This window comes from Urocitellus parryii, chromosome 2, assembly GCF_045843805.1.
Source record: "Urocitellus parryii isolate mUroPar1 chromosome 2, mUroPar1.hap1, whole genome shotgun sequence".
NCBI lineage: Eukaryota > Metazoa > Chordata > Mammalia > Rodentia > Sciuridae > Urocitellus > Urocitellus parryii.
This window is the reverse complement of record NC_135532.1, coordinates 15585942-15605091: the sequence shown is the minus strand read 5'-3', so window position 1 is coordinate 15605091 and position 19150 is coordinate 15585942. Positions and strand designations below refer to the sequence as shown.

Here is a 19150-nt window from a genome sequence, read left to right as displayed (position 1 = left end):
ATTCATATGTTGAAGCCTCAACCACCAAACATGAAAGTAACTAAGGTTAACTAAGGTCACAGGGATGAGGCCCTGATATGTTAGGATTAGTGCCTTTATCAGAAAAGACACTGCAAAGCTCACTCCCTCTCTCTCCATCATATGAAATCACAGTGAAGAAACCCAAGAATCGTTCACAAAAACCAGGTCAGTCAGGACCCTGATCCTAGACCCCAGACTCTCCAGAATGGTGGGTATAAATGTCAGTCATTTAATTTCTCTAGTCCATAGTATTTCATTAGGGCAGACTGAGAAGACTAAGACACATTACTAAGATTAACGTTGAGGTGAAGTAAACTCTGGAAAAAGGAACAGTGTTTTGGGCCATATTCCAATATAAACTCAGAAGCCGGGCAAAGTGGCACATGCCTGTAATCCCAACGATTTAGGAGGCTAAGACAGGGGGATCCCAAGTTTGAGACCAGCATCAGCAACTTAGCACAACCCTGTCTCAAAAATTAAAAATAAAAAAATAAAAAGGGGTGAGATATAGCTCAGTGGTAAAGCATGCCTATGTTCAATCCCTACTACCCAAACAAAACAACAAAAAGGACAAGAGGTGAAATTTCTTCTTGCAATTGCTCCCAAGCCATCTAAGACATGTAAAGTAGAAAACAATGTTAAAATAGATAATGGTAAAATGAATGCCTGTAAAGCAGACCCTTTGTTGGGGTTCAGTGGCTGAAACATGAGAGGTTATGTTATGTAAACCTCCTAAGCCAAATTTACTGATCTGTACCTGAGAGGATCAAAGAGGACCCCAACATCTAGGAGGTGGCCTGCTACCATCGCCCAGGCCTCGATGTCCTCTAGTCAGATGTAAATAATTCCACAGAACATCAGACATGGCACTCTGTGATGGACCAGGACAAAAACCAGTCAACTCCATAGCCACATCTGAACCTAGACAAAATGTGAACATGACCCAAGCCACAAAATACCCAACTCTTACCTTCCTGACCACTGATTTACTGGTAACCTAAGCCTAGTCCTTCCTCCCTGCGCAGAAGAACTATTGAGGTCTTCGAACATAGAACTACCTCTGCTTCCTGACATCATCTGATCCAGAGCAAAACTCTTTATCTTTTCCCCAAAATCGCCTATCACATGCCCAGTCCCATCCGTCCTTTCTAACATCTGCTGCCTGAGACTCTCCACCATCTTCCATTCTCTCTACATGAGGAGTAATAAACCCACTGTGCTCAACTACAGTAGTGAAAAACAGAGGCTCCATCCATTCCAAGTCCCCAATGGACGAGTGAAACCACAGAGAGTAACAAACCCTATGCACAGTGTTTTTTTCCTATACATATGTACTTATGAAAAAATTTAACTTATAAAGTAGGCACAGTAGAAGATTAGCAAGAATTAACAATACAGAAAGTATAACAATAAGAAAGGAAGGTCATATGAATGTGGATTCTTGAAGTACCTGGTACTGTACTAGCCCTTCTTTCAAACCATGCTTCGCCATGGCTAACTAACCTGTGGGCAAGGGGCTAACATACAGCTGTGCTCCCAGAAGACTTTGGCTACAGGGCATTGATTACCCGGCAGCTGAATACCGTGGCCCTGACTGGCACTCCCTAATTTTGTTTGTCTCTGGAGAAACCATTGGTGAACATATCTTACAGACAAATAAAAGCTTGAAATTCTAACCTTTACATCCCATTGTCAAGTTTTACCATTTTTTTTTCCTCTTGTTTTAGAGGGAGACAGAAATTAGACTCAAATGTATTGAGGGAGTTTATCACACGTGGGGTGTTAAAGAACCATGAAGCCCCTCCTGGTTAAGCGCAAAACTCTCTACTGTTGTCTTCCAACTCAGAGGTATAAAGCCAAGAAACAAAGTACCACAAATGTGAACTTCTGTTTTTTTGCCACTGTTGAAGGTGTTTATCAAGTTGATTTGGCCAGTACCCCATCTCCATTTTCCTTCCCTCTTTAAGTTACCAGACCCTTTCTTTCCTGCAGGTAATTAACTCATTGAACACGGTGGTTAACCCACTTCAAAACCACTCATTTAACCAACAAGAAACCATTTGTAACTACATTAATTTATGAACTCAACTCTGGACTGTAAACTTCTGGCCAAGGTCATCCAAAAGCTACTCATCCCAGAAGCATGAGGATCTGATTAGGGGCTTCCAATACCAGCTTGCCCACCCAAGGGTGTGGATTATATGAGCCTATGTCACCTGGTTCCCACAGAGGATGAAACCCCACCAGACCTTAATGTTATTGAAAAATAAGTAAACCTGACATGTTCTCTAGGAACTTCTCCATCTTATTCTCAGAGTCTTGCAACATACCACAAAAACAGGATCATTGGCAGCTGAATGTGGCTGAGCATTTGTCCCGTTCAGGAAGGCGTGGACCAAATTGTGAAGGTTGGCCACTTGAGAGTCGATTGTCCCATCTGCTTTATCAAATCCTTCCAGGGCATTCCTGATAGAAACCAGAACATCAGAGATATCAGGCAAAGATGGAGAAAGGCCTCCTCTCATGGTTTCCAGCCTAGAAGGCCACTTCTAATCCAGGGCATATGAGAGGCTCTGTCAAGGCTACTTGAGTAAGCCCAGACCTGTGATGTTAATCTTCCATAGGGAAGGGATTCTTAATCCACACTGCTTCTGCCTCTGTCCAGGTAAATGTTATCTTCAAACTCCATGACAATTATTTACCTTCATACCTGCCTCTCATGCTCTTGAAGGTCAGGGTCTGAGTTTCCCCTCTTTTTTTAATAGCTGAAGTCAAATATCCTGCCATGATGGTGTGTGACTGATAAATTAAAATCCAATCTTACCTATGCATATTTCTCAACTAAACAGATCTTCACCTTGACTGTAATACATAATATCCTATACATATCCCAGTATTCCCAGTATCTTTCTTTATGCCTTAGGAAAGAATTTCTCAGGAATTTTAATTTTCCATATCCTAACTCAGTGATCCTTATTAAATCTAAGCACACCTGACAATCACTGGAGAGAAAAATCACCCCCTACTCCTAGAGTATCTGATTCAGGAGGTGTGGGCTGGGTCCCAATAATTTGCATTTTTCTAACCAATTCCCAAGTGCTACCATATTTTGGGGGGAGCACTCTCCTAACTCTAATCCATAGGAAATGCAAGCTAATTTAATAGTATTTTTGTCATAATAAAAACATGCATGTTCCTTTTAAAAACAATATTAAATGTTGCCCTTTACCTACCTTTGACGCTACTCTGCTGTATCCAACTCCCGCACAGAATCTGGGCCCTGCTACACCTACACAGCTTCTGCACTTCAGTTGAGCCTACTATGCCTTTGGCCCCAGACAAGTTGTACAATTTACATGAACTTAAGAGAGAGAGACTCTAGTTTTGGAGAAGACCATAAATATATCCACCATCCCTTTTGGAAGTCCTCCTCCTCTTCATTAAAATCTTATTTCTATACCACTTCTCATAATTCTTCATAAGTCTTTTGGGGTGGAAGAAAAGTAATAGCTGGTCTTCACATTTTGAGCATTGGAATGCCATTGCTGTGCCATAATTTGAGTTGAATTGATAATTTAGACTCCAATATTAAGGTCTGTGACACATAGATTTCTAATGTGAACATTAAAAACTAAGAAAAAAAAAAACAAGGGGCATGGGTATTTTTAAAGCACTTTATTTAACAAGATGCCATGGTCCCAAGACTATACCTAGATAAAGAGAAAAATCAGAAATAAAAAAGGTGCTTTTGGACAGTTGAGTTCAAAGGGAAGAAACTCTACGATTGGCTCCAGTGTGTGGATGAAGACTTCCCTGGTACGGATGCCTTACTTCCTGTGATTAAACCCCTCTCCGTTACTCAACTTGCAGAAGTATCCCAGTCCCTGGATTTCCTTCCAGGCTACCTCAGGTGTTGTAAAAGAGCTTGAGCACCAACCTGAAGCTGAAGGTGGAGTTCTGGAAGAAAGGAGGACTGTCAAACTTGGGGAGAGACAGACAGTCTTGTACATTTTTTAAGGTGGGCAGTTTCTCACTATTTCTTCCCACTCGGTTTCTTCTCAGCAAACCTTCATAAGTGCCATTACACAGGGTGACCCGGCGGTTGTAATCATCCAGACTAAGATTTAGAAGATTGAAAAATAATATATTTTAACTCATGAATATAAACTTGGGTCCAACAATCATATTCGTCGTTATGGTAAAAATTTTGTTAGTTGCTAAAAATACTACCCCTGAAAATAACTACGGATCAAAAAGTTTAAGAATGTAAGAGGCACAAAATATGAATACAAGGGTAATATGATAATAATTACTGTTCCATTGAAAAGACAGTAAGAGGCCCTTTGAGCAAGATGGCAACTCCTATGATGGGCATTTGGATCTGGGATAGCACAGTTGAGATCAGGAGGAGCCACATTACAGTGAGCCAAGCCACTTTTGGTGGAAGTGGCTATGTAGATCTAGGAAAGCATCTCAGGCAAATTGCAGGCAAACAGAGATGAACAGCATAAACACAGATGCAACTATACAGAGGAAAGGTTAATCAAAAAATTATTTTTACCCAGGTGCCGTGGCACACACCTGTAATCCCAGAAGCCCGGAAGGCTGAGACTGGAGGATCATGAGTTCAAAGCCAGCCTCAGCAACATCAAGGCACTAAGCAACTCAGTGAGACCCCGTCTCTATATAAAATACAAAATAAGACTGGGGAGTGGCTCAGTGGCTGAGTGCCCCTGAATTCAATCCCTGGTACCCTGTCAAAAAATTATTTTAATGTTAAAGGAGATGGAAATGTTAATTACCTCAATTTGATTATTACAAACTATATAATCTATCAAATTATCACACTGTACCCCATAATTTATACAATTAAAATAATAATTAACATTTTTAAAAGAAGGAACACCATCTCCATAAATGTGCGATGGCTACATGACAAGCAAGGGGCTGACAAGGTCTCATGAAACACATTCTGCACGGCCATGGTGACCTGGAATTCCACCTTCAGACCACTGGTTCATTGATAGAGCTTTAAAGAGGTTACTGTGTGAGGGTTTTTAAAGGGTTTTTGTTGTTTGTTTGTTTTAGTTGTAGATAGACATAATACCTTTATTTTATTTATTTATTTTTATGTGGTGCTGAGGATCAAATCCAGGGCCTCACATGTGAGTTTTAAAAGCTAAGGGATCATGTCTGGTGTGGAGAATGGAATGAGCACACACACGGACAGAAGCAGCCAGAACCCAAACACTAAGCAAGAAAGGCCTCCAAGTCAGCATTTCCCAAAGTGTGTTACAGGGAGATGGGCTGTGAAATAAGATCTGATCAACTGAGGTTCCTCTTGAAGAATAATAGTACATTTATCTAAGGATAGTTAAGGCTCAGAGATGTTCTAAAATTTTTTTTAAAAAACTCTTAAATTCAGCTTTTTCTAAACACATGATCACAAACACCTCTTGACACATCACCTATTAATATCCAAGACACTATGGGAAATGGCACTTTATGGAATTAAGAAATTCAGATAAAAACAGATGGGTCATTCCACTTATCATGGAGCCTGGAGCCCTGTCTTGCTGTAGGACATGTGGAGGATGTGGAAGATGAGGTCCCTGTGGAGGGGCATGGGGCCTGGGCTCCTAAGAACACATGCCTGTTCAGGCTCAGTGCTGGCCATGGGCCAGGAGGTGTGCTGAGCTCAGTGCCCAGGTGCAATCTAAAGATGGAGAGGCAGAGTAGTGGGGTTAAAAGGATGCAGGGGGACTGGGGTTGTGGCTCAGTGGTAGAGCGCTTGCCTTGCACGCTTGAGGCCCTGGGTTCCATCCACAGCCCCACATAAAAATAAATAAATAAAGATATCGTGTCCAACTACAACTAAAAATAAAATGGGGGTTTGGGAGAAAAGAAATGAATAAAGGCAGGCAGAGGATCCTCTTGGAGAATTGTTTTCTGAGATACAATTGTCCCTCCTTATCTGCAATTTTGTTTTTCATGGATTCAGTTACCTGCAGTCAACTCCAATCTGAAAATATAACTGTGATACACTAAGGAATTAAGATATTCTGAGAGAAAGAAGACATTCACATAACTTTTATTATAGTGTTGTTATACTTGTACTTTACTATTACTTATGGTTAATCTCTTACTATGACTAGTTTAAAAACTTTACCATAAGAATGTCTGTCTAGGAAAAAACATGGTGCATATAAGATTTAGTACTAGCCAAGGTTTCAGGCATCCACTGGAGTCTTGGTACACATCCCCCCTGAAGGTCAGATAGCTGTACTGTGCCCAGAGACAGAAATGGGTTCAGGGAGTCTTTGAGGAAAGAATGATTCCTAGGCTGCAGGTCACTTACTTTCTTATGTGGTCTTTAGGGGTTCATAGGACATTCTTTCTGGGCCCATGTCCCCCTCAACTGCATCTTGTGGTCCAGCCACACCAGGCTGCTTCCAGAGACTTTCCTAGTTTCACACATGATGTTCCTTCCATGGAGGACACACTGCCACCCTCCCACACTCTCCTCACCCTCCCTGATACCTGACTGAAGTCTGTGCCTTCTTGGGGACTTGTCCTGACTCTCTTTCTGGCTTTGCATGTGCACCGGTTATAGTACTTCTCAGACTAAATGGTAATTCATCTACAAGAAATCTATCTTGCTAAATACAAAAGTATATAAAAAGGGAGGCAGTACTTGCATTCCTAGCAGTATCGCATCCCTAGAACATGATTGGTACTTTGCAAAGGTTGACTGAATGCAGAAACTACTCCTAATTTTAAAACAGTTGGTCTCAAAGTGATGGCCAAGCATATTCAATTCACAAGTGTGATTTTGATACATGTACTTTTTTTTTTTTACTAAAGAGCTTAGAATTTTAAAAATTCCACCTCCCAAGGGAAAGTTATTTTCAGAAACATTAACAGAACCCTACGTAGAGTACATTAAAAACAGAAATCTAGCCAGGTGTGGTGTTGCATACCTATAATCCCAGCAACTCAGGAGGCTGAAGCAGGAGGATTACAAGTTCAAGGCCAGCCTCAGCAACTTAGCAAGTCCCAAAGCAACTCAGTGAGACCTTGTCTCTAAATAAAATATAAAAAAGGGCTGGGGATGTTGCTCAGTGGTTAAGCACCCCAGGATTCAATCTCTGATAACAAAAAAGAAAGAAAGAAAGAGAGGGAGGGAGGAAAAAATCATTCTAACGAAACAACATCCATCTTTCAGCCACAGAAGACAGTCTTGTCATTACCTGTCACAGACAACTTTCCAGCTGGAAAATCTTGAGTTCTCACTGATCAGAGTGGGATCATCTTGTCTTGCTGCCCCCAGCAGCTGGTCTGTGCACACATCACACTGGTTCTTGCCAGTGGCAAAGTTCCAGTATGGCAAAGCAAAGGACGCATTTCCAGTGAGTCGCTAAAAGCAAAGGTCAGGTCCAGTCGTTAAATTTCTTCAGATGCAATGGGAAGGCATACAAGGTAAAGATCAGCAGGTGTCTTGACCAAATGCATTGTGAGATTAAAGGTATGACAGATGGCTGAATAAAGAAATACATTAATGCAATATTGTTCGGCCTTTATAAAAAAAGAAAACCCCACCATTTGCAACCATAAAAATGAACATAGAGAACATTATGCTAAGTGAAGTAAGCCAGATAGAGAAAGAAAAATTCTGCATGATCTCATTTACTTAAAAAAAAATCAAATACATAGAAACTGGTGGTTACCAGGGATGGGGCAGTGGGAGGCAGAAGGGAAGATGCAGGTCTAAAGATACAAAGTTGCAATTGTGCAGGATGAATTAACCTAGAGATCTAAGGTACAACCTGAGGACTGTGCCTCATAATATTGTACTATGTACTTGCAACTTGCCTATACAGACTTTAGATACTCCTAACACTCACTAAAAAGAAAGTTAGCTATATGAGATCCTGAATATGTTAATTTTCTTGACTGTACTTATCACTTTACCATGGATACCAAGACAAGCATGCCAAAACATCATGTTGCAGGGCTGGGGTTGTGGCTCAGTGGTAGAGAGCTTGCCTGGCATATGTGAGGCCCTGTGTTTGATCCTCAGCACCATATAAAAATAAATAAATAAAATAAAAGAGCTATTGACAACTAAAACATATTAAAAAAAACATGTTGTACAGTACTCATTAAATACATATATATATATTTTTTTTTCTAATTAGAAGTATCAAACATATAAGTTTTGACCAACCTGCAGATCTCTTTCCAGCCACAACAAATGATACCGGTGCCAGGTAACAAAGGCAGGCCCTTGGTGTGAGAAATCTATGGCCTTGTAGGGGCGCCCTGGTCCTAAAATAATTGGGAAACATATTAGAGATCACAGAGTAGGATATTTAAAATGTTAACCCTTATATGGGATGTGACTATACAGCCACAACACTTTAGAAAAAATATATATATTTATATTTTATGTTTATAAAATATATATTTATGTTTATATGTTTATGAAATATATTTTTAAAAGATAAAATATATTTTTTCTAAAATTTTATATTTTTTCTAAATATGGCTTTTATCTCTTCAAAAGCAACAGTAGCAATAATGACAAAGGAATTTCAGAAGCCACTAGCATTTTAGGTTAAAATCCCTTTTATTTCCTAAAAGCCTGATTTTAAGCAGAAAGCCAGAAAATTCAAGTCATGCTCAGCATCAAGAGCCCCATTACACAACAGCAATTCATTAAGAAGAAAAGTGTATCCAAAGTGTAGACCATTAGGAGCAAAATGAAATATATACTTTTTTAAAAGACATCTTCTAACCCATTCCTTGCAAATGCATAAATTGATAAGGGAAGCATTAATTAATAGTATAGCAACTTCGACCACACTTAGTCCTAATGCAGCTTTTGTATAACCAAAAGAGAACTTTCGTGGATTCATCCTTGTCCATCAATCAGCTACAACAGCTAGCTGACAAGCATGGTTGCCGAGACCAGAGAGAGAAAACTACATCCAAACCAATTTGGCTGGCCACTGGAACTGCCAATTCAGTGAAACGCTTTGGGCAATTTAATGCCTTCCTTCTTCCCTCTTTCAATAACAGCTTTTGATGGTTATGTAGAAACTTTAGCTAACTTTAGTTCTTTTTCAAAGTACCTATAATAACTTCAGAGAGCTGAACAGACATGAATATAAATTTAATTCCTAGATATGACCAGAAACTAAAGTTTTCTTTTCCTCTTGAGAGACTACCCTCTCATAAAGCAAAAACTCCTCAGAGTGATGAAAGGAAAACTATAAAGGTTGATAGCCGGAAGAGCCACCTTCCCTATCGATAAAGAAAGACAGATGCTTACCTGAAAGGCAGGTTTTAAAAAGACTTATACCAAAAGCAAACTGCTATTGCTGCCATTGGCTACAAAATTGCAAAGTCTTTTTTTTTTAAGTGTTTTAATCTAGCACAAAGTTTCAAGTCCTCCAAAAATAATAATGAGGAGGCATAAGAGACAGGAATAAGGAATGCCACAGGTGGGCAATACCAAGTGAGAAGTGCACCATTTCAAGTGAGTTCAATGTCTCTATTCACCCTCATCCCAATGAGGGAACTCCAAAGTAGGACCAGTTGCAGGTATAGCTAAGCGTGTACAGCTGCCATGAGAAGAATCTAGAATGCATCGATTCTCCTGGAACAAACTGATGGCTTCTCTCAACTGATAAATAACTCAGGATAAAGCTGCACCTATTTGGTTAATGAGGTTCACAGAAGACAGTCTTCCAGTCCAACTCCTGTCCAGGACAGGGAAGGGTCCTTGGTATTTCTCAAGTATCATTTGCATTTCACGTTTTCTCAAGCATCCAACGTAACCGTGGTCTGCAAGGCCAAACAGGAGGAACTCTAACATTGTTGTGACCCAGCTTGTATTTTTCCTTGACAATACAACTCCAAAAAGCCTGGGCATTCCTAACACAGCCTGGGAACCATGAGTGATGATATAATTCAAAGTCTAAAGACCCGGGAGTTTAAAGCACTGTCCACCTCCCACAGGAGAACTCCAGTTCTGCACAAAGGAGCATCATGTGCTTTGGCACTTGTTTGGTTAATTCCTCTAATTGGAAGAAGAGGTCAGAGAGGGCTTCCATAGCCAGATTTGTAATTTTTTTTTTTTTTCTGGAATGGAAAGGAACTTGCTCTCACTTCACCGACTCATGCCTTTGAAGATTAAGGGCTTCATAGAGAACAGCTTAGACTTTGAACCAAACAAACTAGAGGAGAGAACCCTTTGAAATGTCTGTAGCCAACATACAGGAAGAAACTGCTGCCTTCTGCCTTCAGGTAGCATTTGGTGATTCTGTGACTTTGATAAACCTAGCCCTGCCTTGAGGTTGCTCTCTTGTTAATTAACTAGTGTCAAAAGACTCCCTACCCCATCTCCCCAGCAAACGCAAACCTGTAATAAACCTTAAGCCAAGGGGAAAACCCACCTAATAATGTATCTCTAACAGAATAATAATGCAGCCACACAAAAAAATCATAAATGCTGCAGTTGGCGATCTGTGGCTCAGTCCTACTGGGCCCAAGCAGGCCCAGCCAGTGCTGGGTAGTGATCACGTAGTCAGGGTGGCTCCTCTTCTTGGCGAGGTCTAAGGCACCCAAGAACTGCTCCCTCTCCTGAGGAGTCAAGGAGTGAATGTTCCGTCGAACAACTGGTGGCTTCCTCTGATTACAGTTGGGGCCGGTCCAGCCAAATTTGCAGTCTCCACAGTTGTAGCCAGCAAAGTTTCCTAGTATAAAAAGGGAAAGATGAAAGAAAAAGTAGGTCATATAGTTTGGAAGAAATTTCTGAATTGGAATCTGGGAGTAGAATTGAAGAGAACATGAAAGTGCTTAGAAAAGGGTAAAGACAAGTCAACGTGTATGTGTAGCGTGCACACAGACACACACACACACACACACACACACACACACACACACACTGAAGACCAGGTGAAGCCTGGCAGGGAAGCAAGCCAATGAGAGAGGCCTTAGAAGAAACCAACCTTGCTGTTGACACCTTGATCCTGGAATTCCAGCTTCAACAAATGTGAAGAAATAAAGTCCAAAACAAATCACAGTCACTTGACTTCCCTTCGTCTCCTCTCAAAATCCAAGTGAACCCAGCATCAGAAAGTCAGCTAGAAATATTCCCAGCAAAGAAACGGGGTATGAAATGCATGAGCACTGTTATAAGCTGAACTGTGGCCCCTCAAAATGCACAAGGACCCATCCCCAGTACCCCAGCCTGTAACAGTACTTAGAGCTCAGGTTCTTACAGAGGAAATCAAGGGCTGGAGCTGAAGCTCAGTGAAGCGCTTGCCTAGCAAGTTCAAGGCCCTGGGCTCAATCCCAAGTACCAACCAAAATAAGAATAAGAATTTTTTAAATAACATTAAAAGGTAATTAAGACAAAATTGGATCATGGGAGTGGGACCTAATTCACCATGATCGGTGTCCTTGTAAGAGGAGATAAAGACTCATGCATGGTTGAAAGAGCTGCGAAGACCCAGGAGAGGACCGCCATCCATGAGCCAACCAGAGGGACCTTCCGAAAAACCAACCCTGCTGGCATTTCGACCTTGGCTTCCAGCCTCCAGAACTAGGAGAAAGCAAGTTTCCACCGTTTAAGCTCCCCCTGTCACCCCAGCCACCCCAGCCACCCTGTCCCCACTGTGGTACTTGGTTCCCATAGCCCCAGCAAACTGCTGAGTGCTCTGTGGCCTCTTGCATACCGCACAACGTGTTCTAACCTGTTCCTTACAAATGCACACACCCATGGTGCATACATTGGACATGTCCCCTCTGATGTCCCCCCATGCCGCCTCGGGATGTCCTCAAGGAGCCGGCTGACCACGTGGCGCACACCATAGGGCTGGCTCAGAGCCGTGCAGCGACATTGAGAGTGAAGAGAATGCACCTCGAGCAAAAGTGGACCCATAAGAAGGAAAGAGACAAGCTGCCCGCCAGGCATTGGGGTGAAATCTGACATTTAAATGCTGGTTTACTTCACCAAGGAGCCGGCCTTGAGACGAAATCGAGGGTGGCTGGCAGGTGGAAAAGGTGAGTTAGCGGCCCTGACGGGCAGGTTCCCAGCCAGCAGGCTGTCCCCGCTGCCTCTGATTTCGCTCTCGCCCTTGCTGCTTGTGGACATCCTCAGGTGGCGAGGAGCCAGGGAGCAGATTTAACTCCTGTGGGTGGAAAGGCCCAGATGCTCCTCTCGCTGAAGACCAGCCACTCTCACCCTCTCCCTCTGCCACCAGAGGTGCTTCTGTGCCCCTCCCTGTGCCTGCAATACTTTTGCCTGTCCTGCTAATTCTGTGCCCTGGCTACCAACCAACCCGTCCCTGCAACTTCACAAGGGGTTCTCCACACTGTCATTCCTCTTTTTTTTTTTTTTTTTTTTGGTTTGCTTGTTTTGTTTTGTTTTATGGTGGCCTTGAACCCAGGGCCTCACACAGGCTTAGCTAGCAAGTCCTCCTGTAGGATCCTTTAAAGGAAACAGCATGAACACAGAATCATTCCCCTTTGTACTCTGCAAAGAAAATGCAGAGGCTTCCCTTTTCATTATCCCAACAGATTTTTTTTGATAGAAAAGAAAATTTCATTAAAAATACAATAGGTAGGGAGAACTAAATATAAAAATAGTTAGTTAGTTGGGTCCTATGCTGCCTTGTTACATACAAAAATATTTTATCTACTCTTAGAGACGTTAGTTTTTTGTATTTTCCTGTTTCAGTACCCTGCAAGAACATAAGTAAAAATAGGCAAAAAAATACTTAAAAATTATTTTTCCAGGTTGAAAATCATGTTTTTTAATAGTGTGAGTTAAATAATGAAATGCATGTGGATGACTGGAATAAGGCACTAAATACATGGTATTTATTAGTAAGAATTTATTGAGCAGCTACTACACTACTATTTGCTTTACAGGATGCTTCCAGCTTCGTGTGACTTGAAATCTATTCATTCTCCCCCAAGCAACCTTACTAAAATTCTACAATCTCTTATTTTTTAAAACAAATTTGATTAAACCTAGGCTGGCAGATTTTACAGTAAAAGGAAATTTTTCAACATGAGATTGAGCAAAATTCTGTGCCTGAAGAATATTAACTATCCAGAGGAGAATTTGGTCAAACTTCCAGCTGTCTTCCTGGAGTCGGGTTAGATGATGGGAGGTAAATGTACAGTCCTTGCTCTACAATTGGAGAGTCGTTCCTTGCTGCAAACTGCTAAGAAACCTGGTGATATTGATGTGTCACTGACCACACAGTCACACCAGTGCAGGAAGGATGTGGACAGTGAAGGATGTGGGGACCTCAGAGGGGTGCAGGGTATATGTCCTCTCTGTTCCATTTTTTTTAATCTAAAACCACTCTAAAAATATTTTTTTAAAATGCTAAGAAATAACACACTGAAGGTTTATAATGGTAAATTCAATACATACCAATAGATAAAGGTGCAAAATTTGTTTTTGAATCTTGGGGGTCAGGTTGTTGACGTTGAGTAATTTGCAACTTTATTCGGTGAATTTTGCAACTATACACTTTCTTTATTGTGATTGCTCTTGGTTGGTAGAAATAAAATTATCGATAACTGATTATTTATGCAGCAAACAATTTCCTGACCATCCTCTACTTGTGGAGCAGTCAAACTAGACATGCCTTGATCGTGGGCGAGGCTGTGCCTAGGGGAGGATTGGGCACAGGAGGTATGGGCAATTCCTAAAGTTAGCTAATGGCTAACTTTACAGTGAAACTAAAATTGTTCTAAAAGTAAAGTCCGAAAGAAAAAAAAATCTCAGCACGCCTTCCTCTGTGCTCCCATAACTTTTTGTACTTTGATTCAGATGAGTTGGCAACTTTGAACTTCACCTCTCAGAGCCTGTGGTCAGGTACAAGAGTTCTATCTCACCCAGCTCTTCTGGAAAACAAGTACATTAATACACAGAGCGCACGGCTTGGTGCTTGGTACAGAGTCTGTCTTAAGTGGTAGCATCCCTAGTATTTTTAGATGTCACTAATCAAAAAGAATAGCAAGTTTTTGTCTCACTGATCACTACACCAGGCACATCTTAAGAATGACATTGGGTTCATCCCCCTCTCTGTGTGCTGGCTGGGCTGGCATTGGAAGAATCAGTGAAAAGCTAAATATAAGGCTGTGCCACCACGGGGTGCAAACACAAATAAGGCACAAGGCTGGTGCCTGATGGAGATGAAGGGCTTCTGCCCATTGAAGCATCCCTCGTGTCTGTGGGAAAAGTGAAATGGGATGACGAAGACCGCACGATTAGCCTGACTCAGGAGATCACAGCTGCCTCCCCACCATGGCGAACAGCTACCAGCTAAATGCAGAGGCATTTCTCTGCATCTGAGCTCACCCGTGACCCAGAGATTCACTCAATTAAAAGAGAACGATTCTGTTTCAACAGGTCTCAGAGAAAAACCACCAGATCTCTGCAGCCAGGTCTCTTTCGTGGTTGAGCTTACAGATCTGGCCTAAAGAACTTGTGGAGATGATGAAGTCGATCGGAAAGTGTAAGGACGTGAAAACCCAGCACCAGAAACATTTGCTTCTTTCATTCTGTTTCCTGGTAGGCTCTTAGGTCAATTTAACATGATTAATTTTCTTCCCTTAAGCTACCCGTAGTTAAAAGAGAGAGAGAGAGAGAGAGAGAGAGAGAGAGAGAGGTGGGACATTTTAGAATGATCATGTTCTTACTGGGAAATGGAGGGGGTGGGGATAGATGATACCAATCTACCATTGAGTATGTCCTTGAGCAAAAAATAAATTTAAAGAGTCAAAGTTGTCTGCCTACTTAGGACTGGAACATCTGAACCCCACACGTTCCTACACGCACCGCATCAGCTCAACCTCAGAAAGCTATTAGGCTAAATAGGCTTAACGACCCCCGATTAGTGAGTTTACAAGGAACCCTAAATAGCCTATTCCTTTTAATTAGAGATTCTATTATTTTAATAACAATACTTTATACTTACCTAGGTCCTTTCATCTACAGAGCTCAAAAGGATTTTACAACTGCGGTTTCATCATTATCCCCATTTCAGAGATTGGAAAATGGAGGTACTTAGTCACTTGTACAAACAAGAAGTGCTCAGCCAACTGCTCCAAAACTATTTGGTACCCAAGCTTTTCAAAAGCCCAGAGACACAGCTGCAACTGACATGTCCTCATAAATGCCAACTGGCAAGCAAACCTTATAAGGTGAATGGCTAATGCCAAAATTTACTGAAATTCAGCTCTTCCTGACAATTAAGTTCAGTAATTATGCTGTGTTACAATTTATCCCTGCAGAGAATAGTGAAGTTCTCTAAGGGGAATTTGAACATTAGAATTTAGGGGATTTTTTAAATCTCAGAATTTGGATTTGTTTTTACTTATTATGCAATATTATTTTGACCAGCTTTATGCTTATGGAAACTATGGGATATTTATTTTCCAAGTAAACTTTAAAAATTCAAAAAACATCAACAAAAGCTAACTTATTAGTTGACTGCCAAAGCTAATCAGCATTTCTTCCTTAATAACTTTTGGAGGATGCTAAGAGAATTTCAGGGGCTCCATTATGAGGCTACCAGAAGGGAAAGTCTTTGGGAAGCACAAGATCGGGTTTAAACTCTAAAGACTCCCCTCAAACCATGAAAAAAAAATTATCCCTGAAGGTGAGTACCTCACTCCAAACAACTGGAGGACATATGTCCTGCTTTGGGACAATTGACCCATCACAGAATGATAATTACTGAACACTTTTCAGCTCAGGCTCTAAGCACTTAGTCTGGTGCCCTAAGACTCAAAGAAAAAGTCCATCTAGCCAACATAACCAAAGCCATTCAAGGTTGGTATGCAAGCAGAATGGAATATTATTCAGCCTTGAAAAAGAAGAGATGCTACCATTTGCCACGACGGGGATGGACCTGGAAAGCATTGTACTAAGTGAAATGAACCAGTCACAGAAAGACAAATACTGCATGATTCCTTCTGGTGAGGCATCAAAAGTAGTCAAAGGTACAGAAGTAGACAATGAATGGCAGGAAGCTGATACACAATGAATATCAAGTTGCAACAATACAAAGTGAGGAAGTACCAAAGCTCTGCTGTACAGCACTGTGCCTGTAGTTAACAAGGTACCATGCACTTTCAAATGTGCTATCAGGGAAGCAATTGTGTTAAATTATTTTACAAAAGCAAAAAGCTAAGAGGCAGAAGAAAACTTTTGAAAGTGATAAATATGTTTGTTACCTTGATTGTGGTGACTGTAACATAGATATCCATATGTCCAAATGCACCAACTTGTATGTATGTGCAGTGTTTTGTATGCCAATTCTGCCTCACTAATGCTGGTAATAAAGGAAAATTCTAATAAATTAATTTTTTTAAAGAGAGAGGGAGAGAGATAGAGAGTTAGAGAGAGAGATAATTTTAATATTTATTTTTTAGTTTTTGGCGGACACAACATCTTTCTTTGTAAGTGGTGCTGAGGATTGAACCCGGGCCGCACGCATGCCAGGCGAGCGTGCTTCCGCTTGAGCCATATCTCCAGCCCCATAAATTAATTTTTTAATATTTATTTTTTAGTTGTAGTTGGACACAACACCTTTATTTTATTTATTTTTATGTGGTGCTGAGGATCGAACTCAGGACCTCGCACATGCTAGGTGAACACTCTACTGCTGAGCCACAACCCCAGCCCATAAATCAAATTTATAGCTACAGCAAACCTTGTTATCTAAGAAAACAAAACATGAACTTGCTATGGGAAAGCATGACGGTCCTGAGTGAGTCAAGAAAAAGTAAATCACGGAGGAGAGGTGAGCCAGAGCCGAAGGATGGGGCCCTGGGGCGGCCAGGGCCTTAACAGTGGCTGGGAATGGAGACCACGTACCCTGAAAAGGCTCTGCTCCTTCGCACAGGTCTGTGCCCATGTGATGTCCTTGCAGCCTGGACTTACAGGCTGGACTTAATTCTGGCTCATCGTCTCTTGAAGAAGGGGGTCCCTTTTGTTCTGAGAGTAGGTCCCTGTGACCCTATGTCCCTGCCGTTATTCCTTCTATCCTGCATGCTCTATTCTTTCCACCTCCACCTTTTAAAAATACATTTGCTAGCCAGGTCAAAAATATGAGGGAGATATTGATAAGAAGAGTTAACAATTATATCTGATTACCAAAATCTGCCCCAGGAGTCTATAAAATGGAGATTCCCAACTTTTGAAAGTGGTGGCACTTTGTCACCTAATACTATAGAAGTATTTTAGGGATTTGGACAAAGACATGCCTACATCCGCATCACCATCACGGCTACCTTCCCTTAGTGAATCCTCCTCAGACCCTCATGTAGCTTGATCATTCTCCTGTGTTCCAGCATCATGTGAGAAGACAAGGATAAGGTGTTCTCAGAAGGAAAACGTCTGATGCAGCGGCCACCAAAGCACAGCATCCAAGGACTTCACTGCATTTTGTATTTGAAATGACCCACCAGCCTCTGGATGGTGCATGGCTGCTAGAAACTGAGGGGACACACCATGAGGAGGACTTGAGATGGTCCAGAAGAGCCAGAGGAAGGAGCAATACAGAGATTCCAAAGAAACAGCTGTGACAGAGACCAGCATCTAAAGGAGGGACACTGAGCAGATTTGGTAATGGGCACAGTTCAAAATCTGGACAAGAGTGGTGGGAAAAATAGCCATTGTCACCTACTAACAACCCTCCCCCCCTGCTCACTGAGGACGCCGTCTTGCCTCGTCTCCCCAGAGCTGGCAAGGTCACAGCCCAGGCATAGCCGTAGTGAGAAAGACAGAGCCTGTTGGAGCCGTTCAGATCTTGAGAAACGCTGAGGCCAGGCCTGCGGAACACCTGCCTGCCACTCTTGCCCCTGTCCACATGCCAAGCTGCACGCACACACACCCCCCATTCAGCATGTGGGAACCCATTTCAGGAGAGGGCACCGAATCCATCCTGAAAGGACTTGTTCTGAGTTTCAAAGCCTACTCTCCAGCTCTTTAACTTCCCCCCAACAAACAAGCCAAAGGTATGTTGGCGTGCATTCAAAACCAGGCTTGGCCCATGTGATATTTATTCAGTTTCCATAACTGGATACACAGGAGGATATGATATAACCAGGACTCACTGAGCTACAAAACACATGCAGGTTGCCTCCCGAGGCCTGGTCTGACAGTCTGTGCTAACTGTCCCGTCTCAGCGGAGACCCTCTCCACCAAGCTCTGAGCATGGCCCAGACCTGCCCAGAGGGGCCTCACCTGTGCACTTGCAGGTCCGGTTGAAGAACTTCCTTGGCCACTGCTCACGGTCATCCCGGTTTCGCAGGACGTACGGGCCACTCCAGGGACTGGTGTCAGCTTGCACCTCTGCACACTGCCCGCGGCCCTCCTGTAAGCCACAGACGTTGGCTGGATTGGCACCCAGTGGTGGGCAGCACTCCTTGTTCACCAGGTTGTCCAAGGTCATGCAGACCCGGGGGAACTGGGCCCAGGCTCCAGGCAGGATTCTGCAGCCCAGGCACCCCAGCAGAAGCCCCCACTGCACGGGGCTCATGGCTGAGAACTGGGAGGACCCGGCACACTCCTCCTGTCTTGCCTTTCTCCTCCTTCCACTCTTGAATCCTTGAGCATCCACTTGTCAAGTCTTTCTCTTTTTTTGGTATTTATCGTTTTTGCGTTCTATTCCTCTCCTCTAAAAAAAAAAAAAAATACCCACAAAATCAGAAGCTATGTGTGTGCCCCTGTGTACGTGCACACGCACATGTTATTTTATGATTCAAACAACTAACACAAATTTAATTTCATTAGAGGCACCTCTAACAGCCCAATTTAATGAGGGTAGCACTTCTCACCATCCTTACCCCGTTAAATCAGGCTTTGTCTAATTGAGTTAATTTACAGAGCGCCCCAGTCATACTACTTATTATGCTGGTATTTCTAAGCCTCCCTCTTTCCTCCTTAGTCCTTGACTTTAATTGCCTTGAACTCAGTTCAAAAGCCAAACACCGTGCTGCCTTTATTCTTTCTGGCCCGCCAAGCCACGGGGCCTGGTGGGGTTTGTGTAAGGGCTGGGAGAAGCCATCATTAGGGGGATTAGTATTAGAG

The 19150-nt window shown here is 42.3% G+C and overlaps 1 protein-coding gene across 2 annotated transcripts in view; it reads right to left on the bottom strand.

Annotated features, from left to right (window-relative positions):
- The window catches only part of Dct (dopachrome tautomerase), a 32133-nt gene extending 13534 nt beyond the window's left edge, over positions 1–18599 (bottom strand). For both annotated transcript variants that reach the window (XM_026400190.2, XM_026400196.2), the window contains exons 1-6: positions 18305–18599; positions 10482–10781; positions 8249–8349; positions 7272–7438; positions 3959–4138; positions 2352–2487 (exon numbers count right to left, since the gene is read on the bottom strand). In XM_026400190.2, the coding sequence (XP_026255975.2) occupies positions 2352–2487; positions 3959–4138; positions 7272–7438; positions 8249–8349; positions 10482–10781; positions 18305–18599 (1179 nt within the window). The remainder of the gene's footprint in view (positions 1–2351; positions 2488–3958; positions 4139–7271; positions 7439–8248; positions 8350–10481; positions 10782–18304) is intronic.
- Positions 18600–19150: the final 551 nt, after the last annotated feature.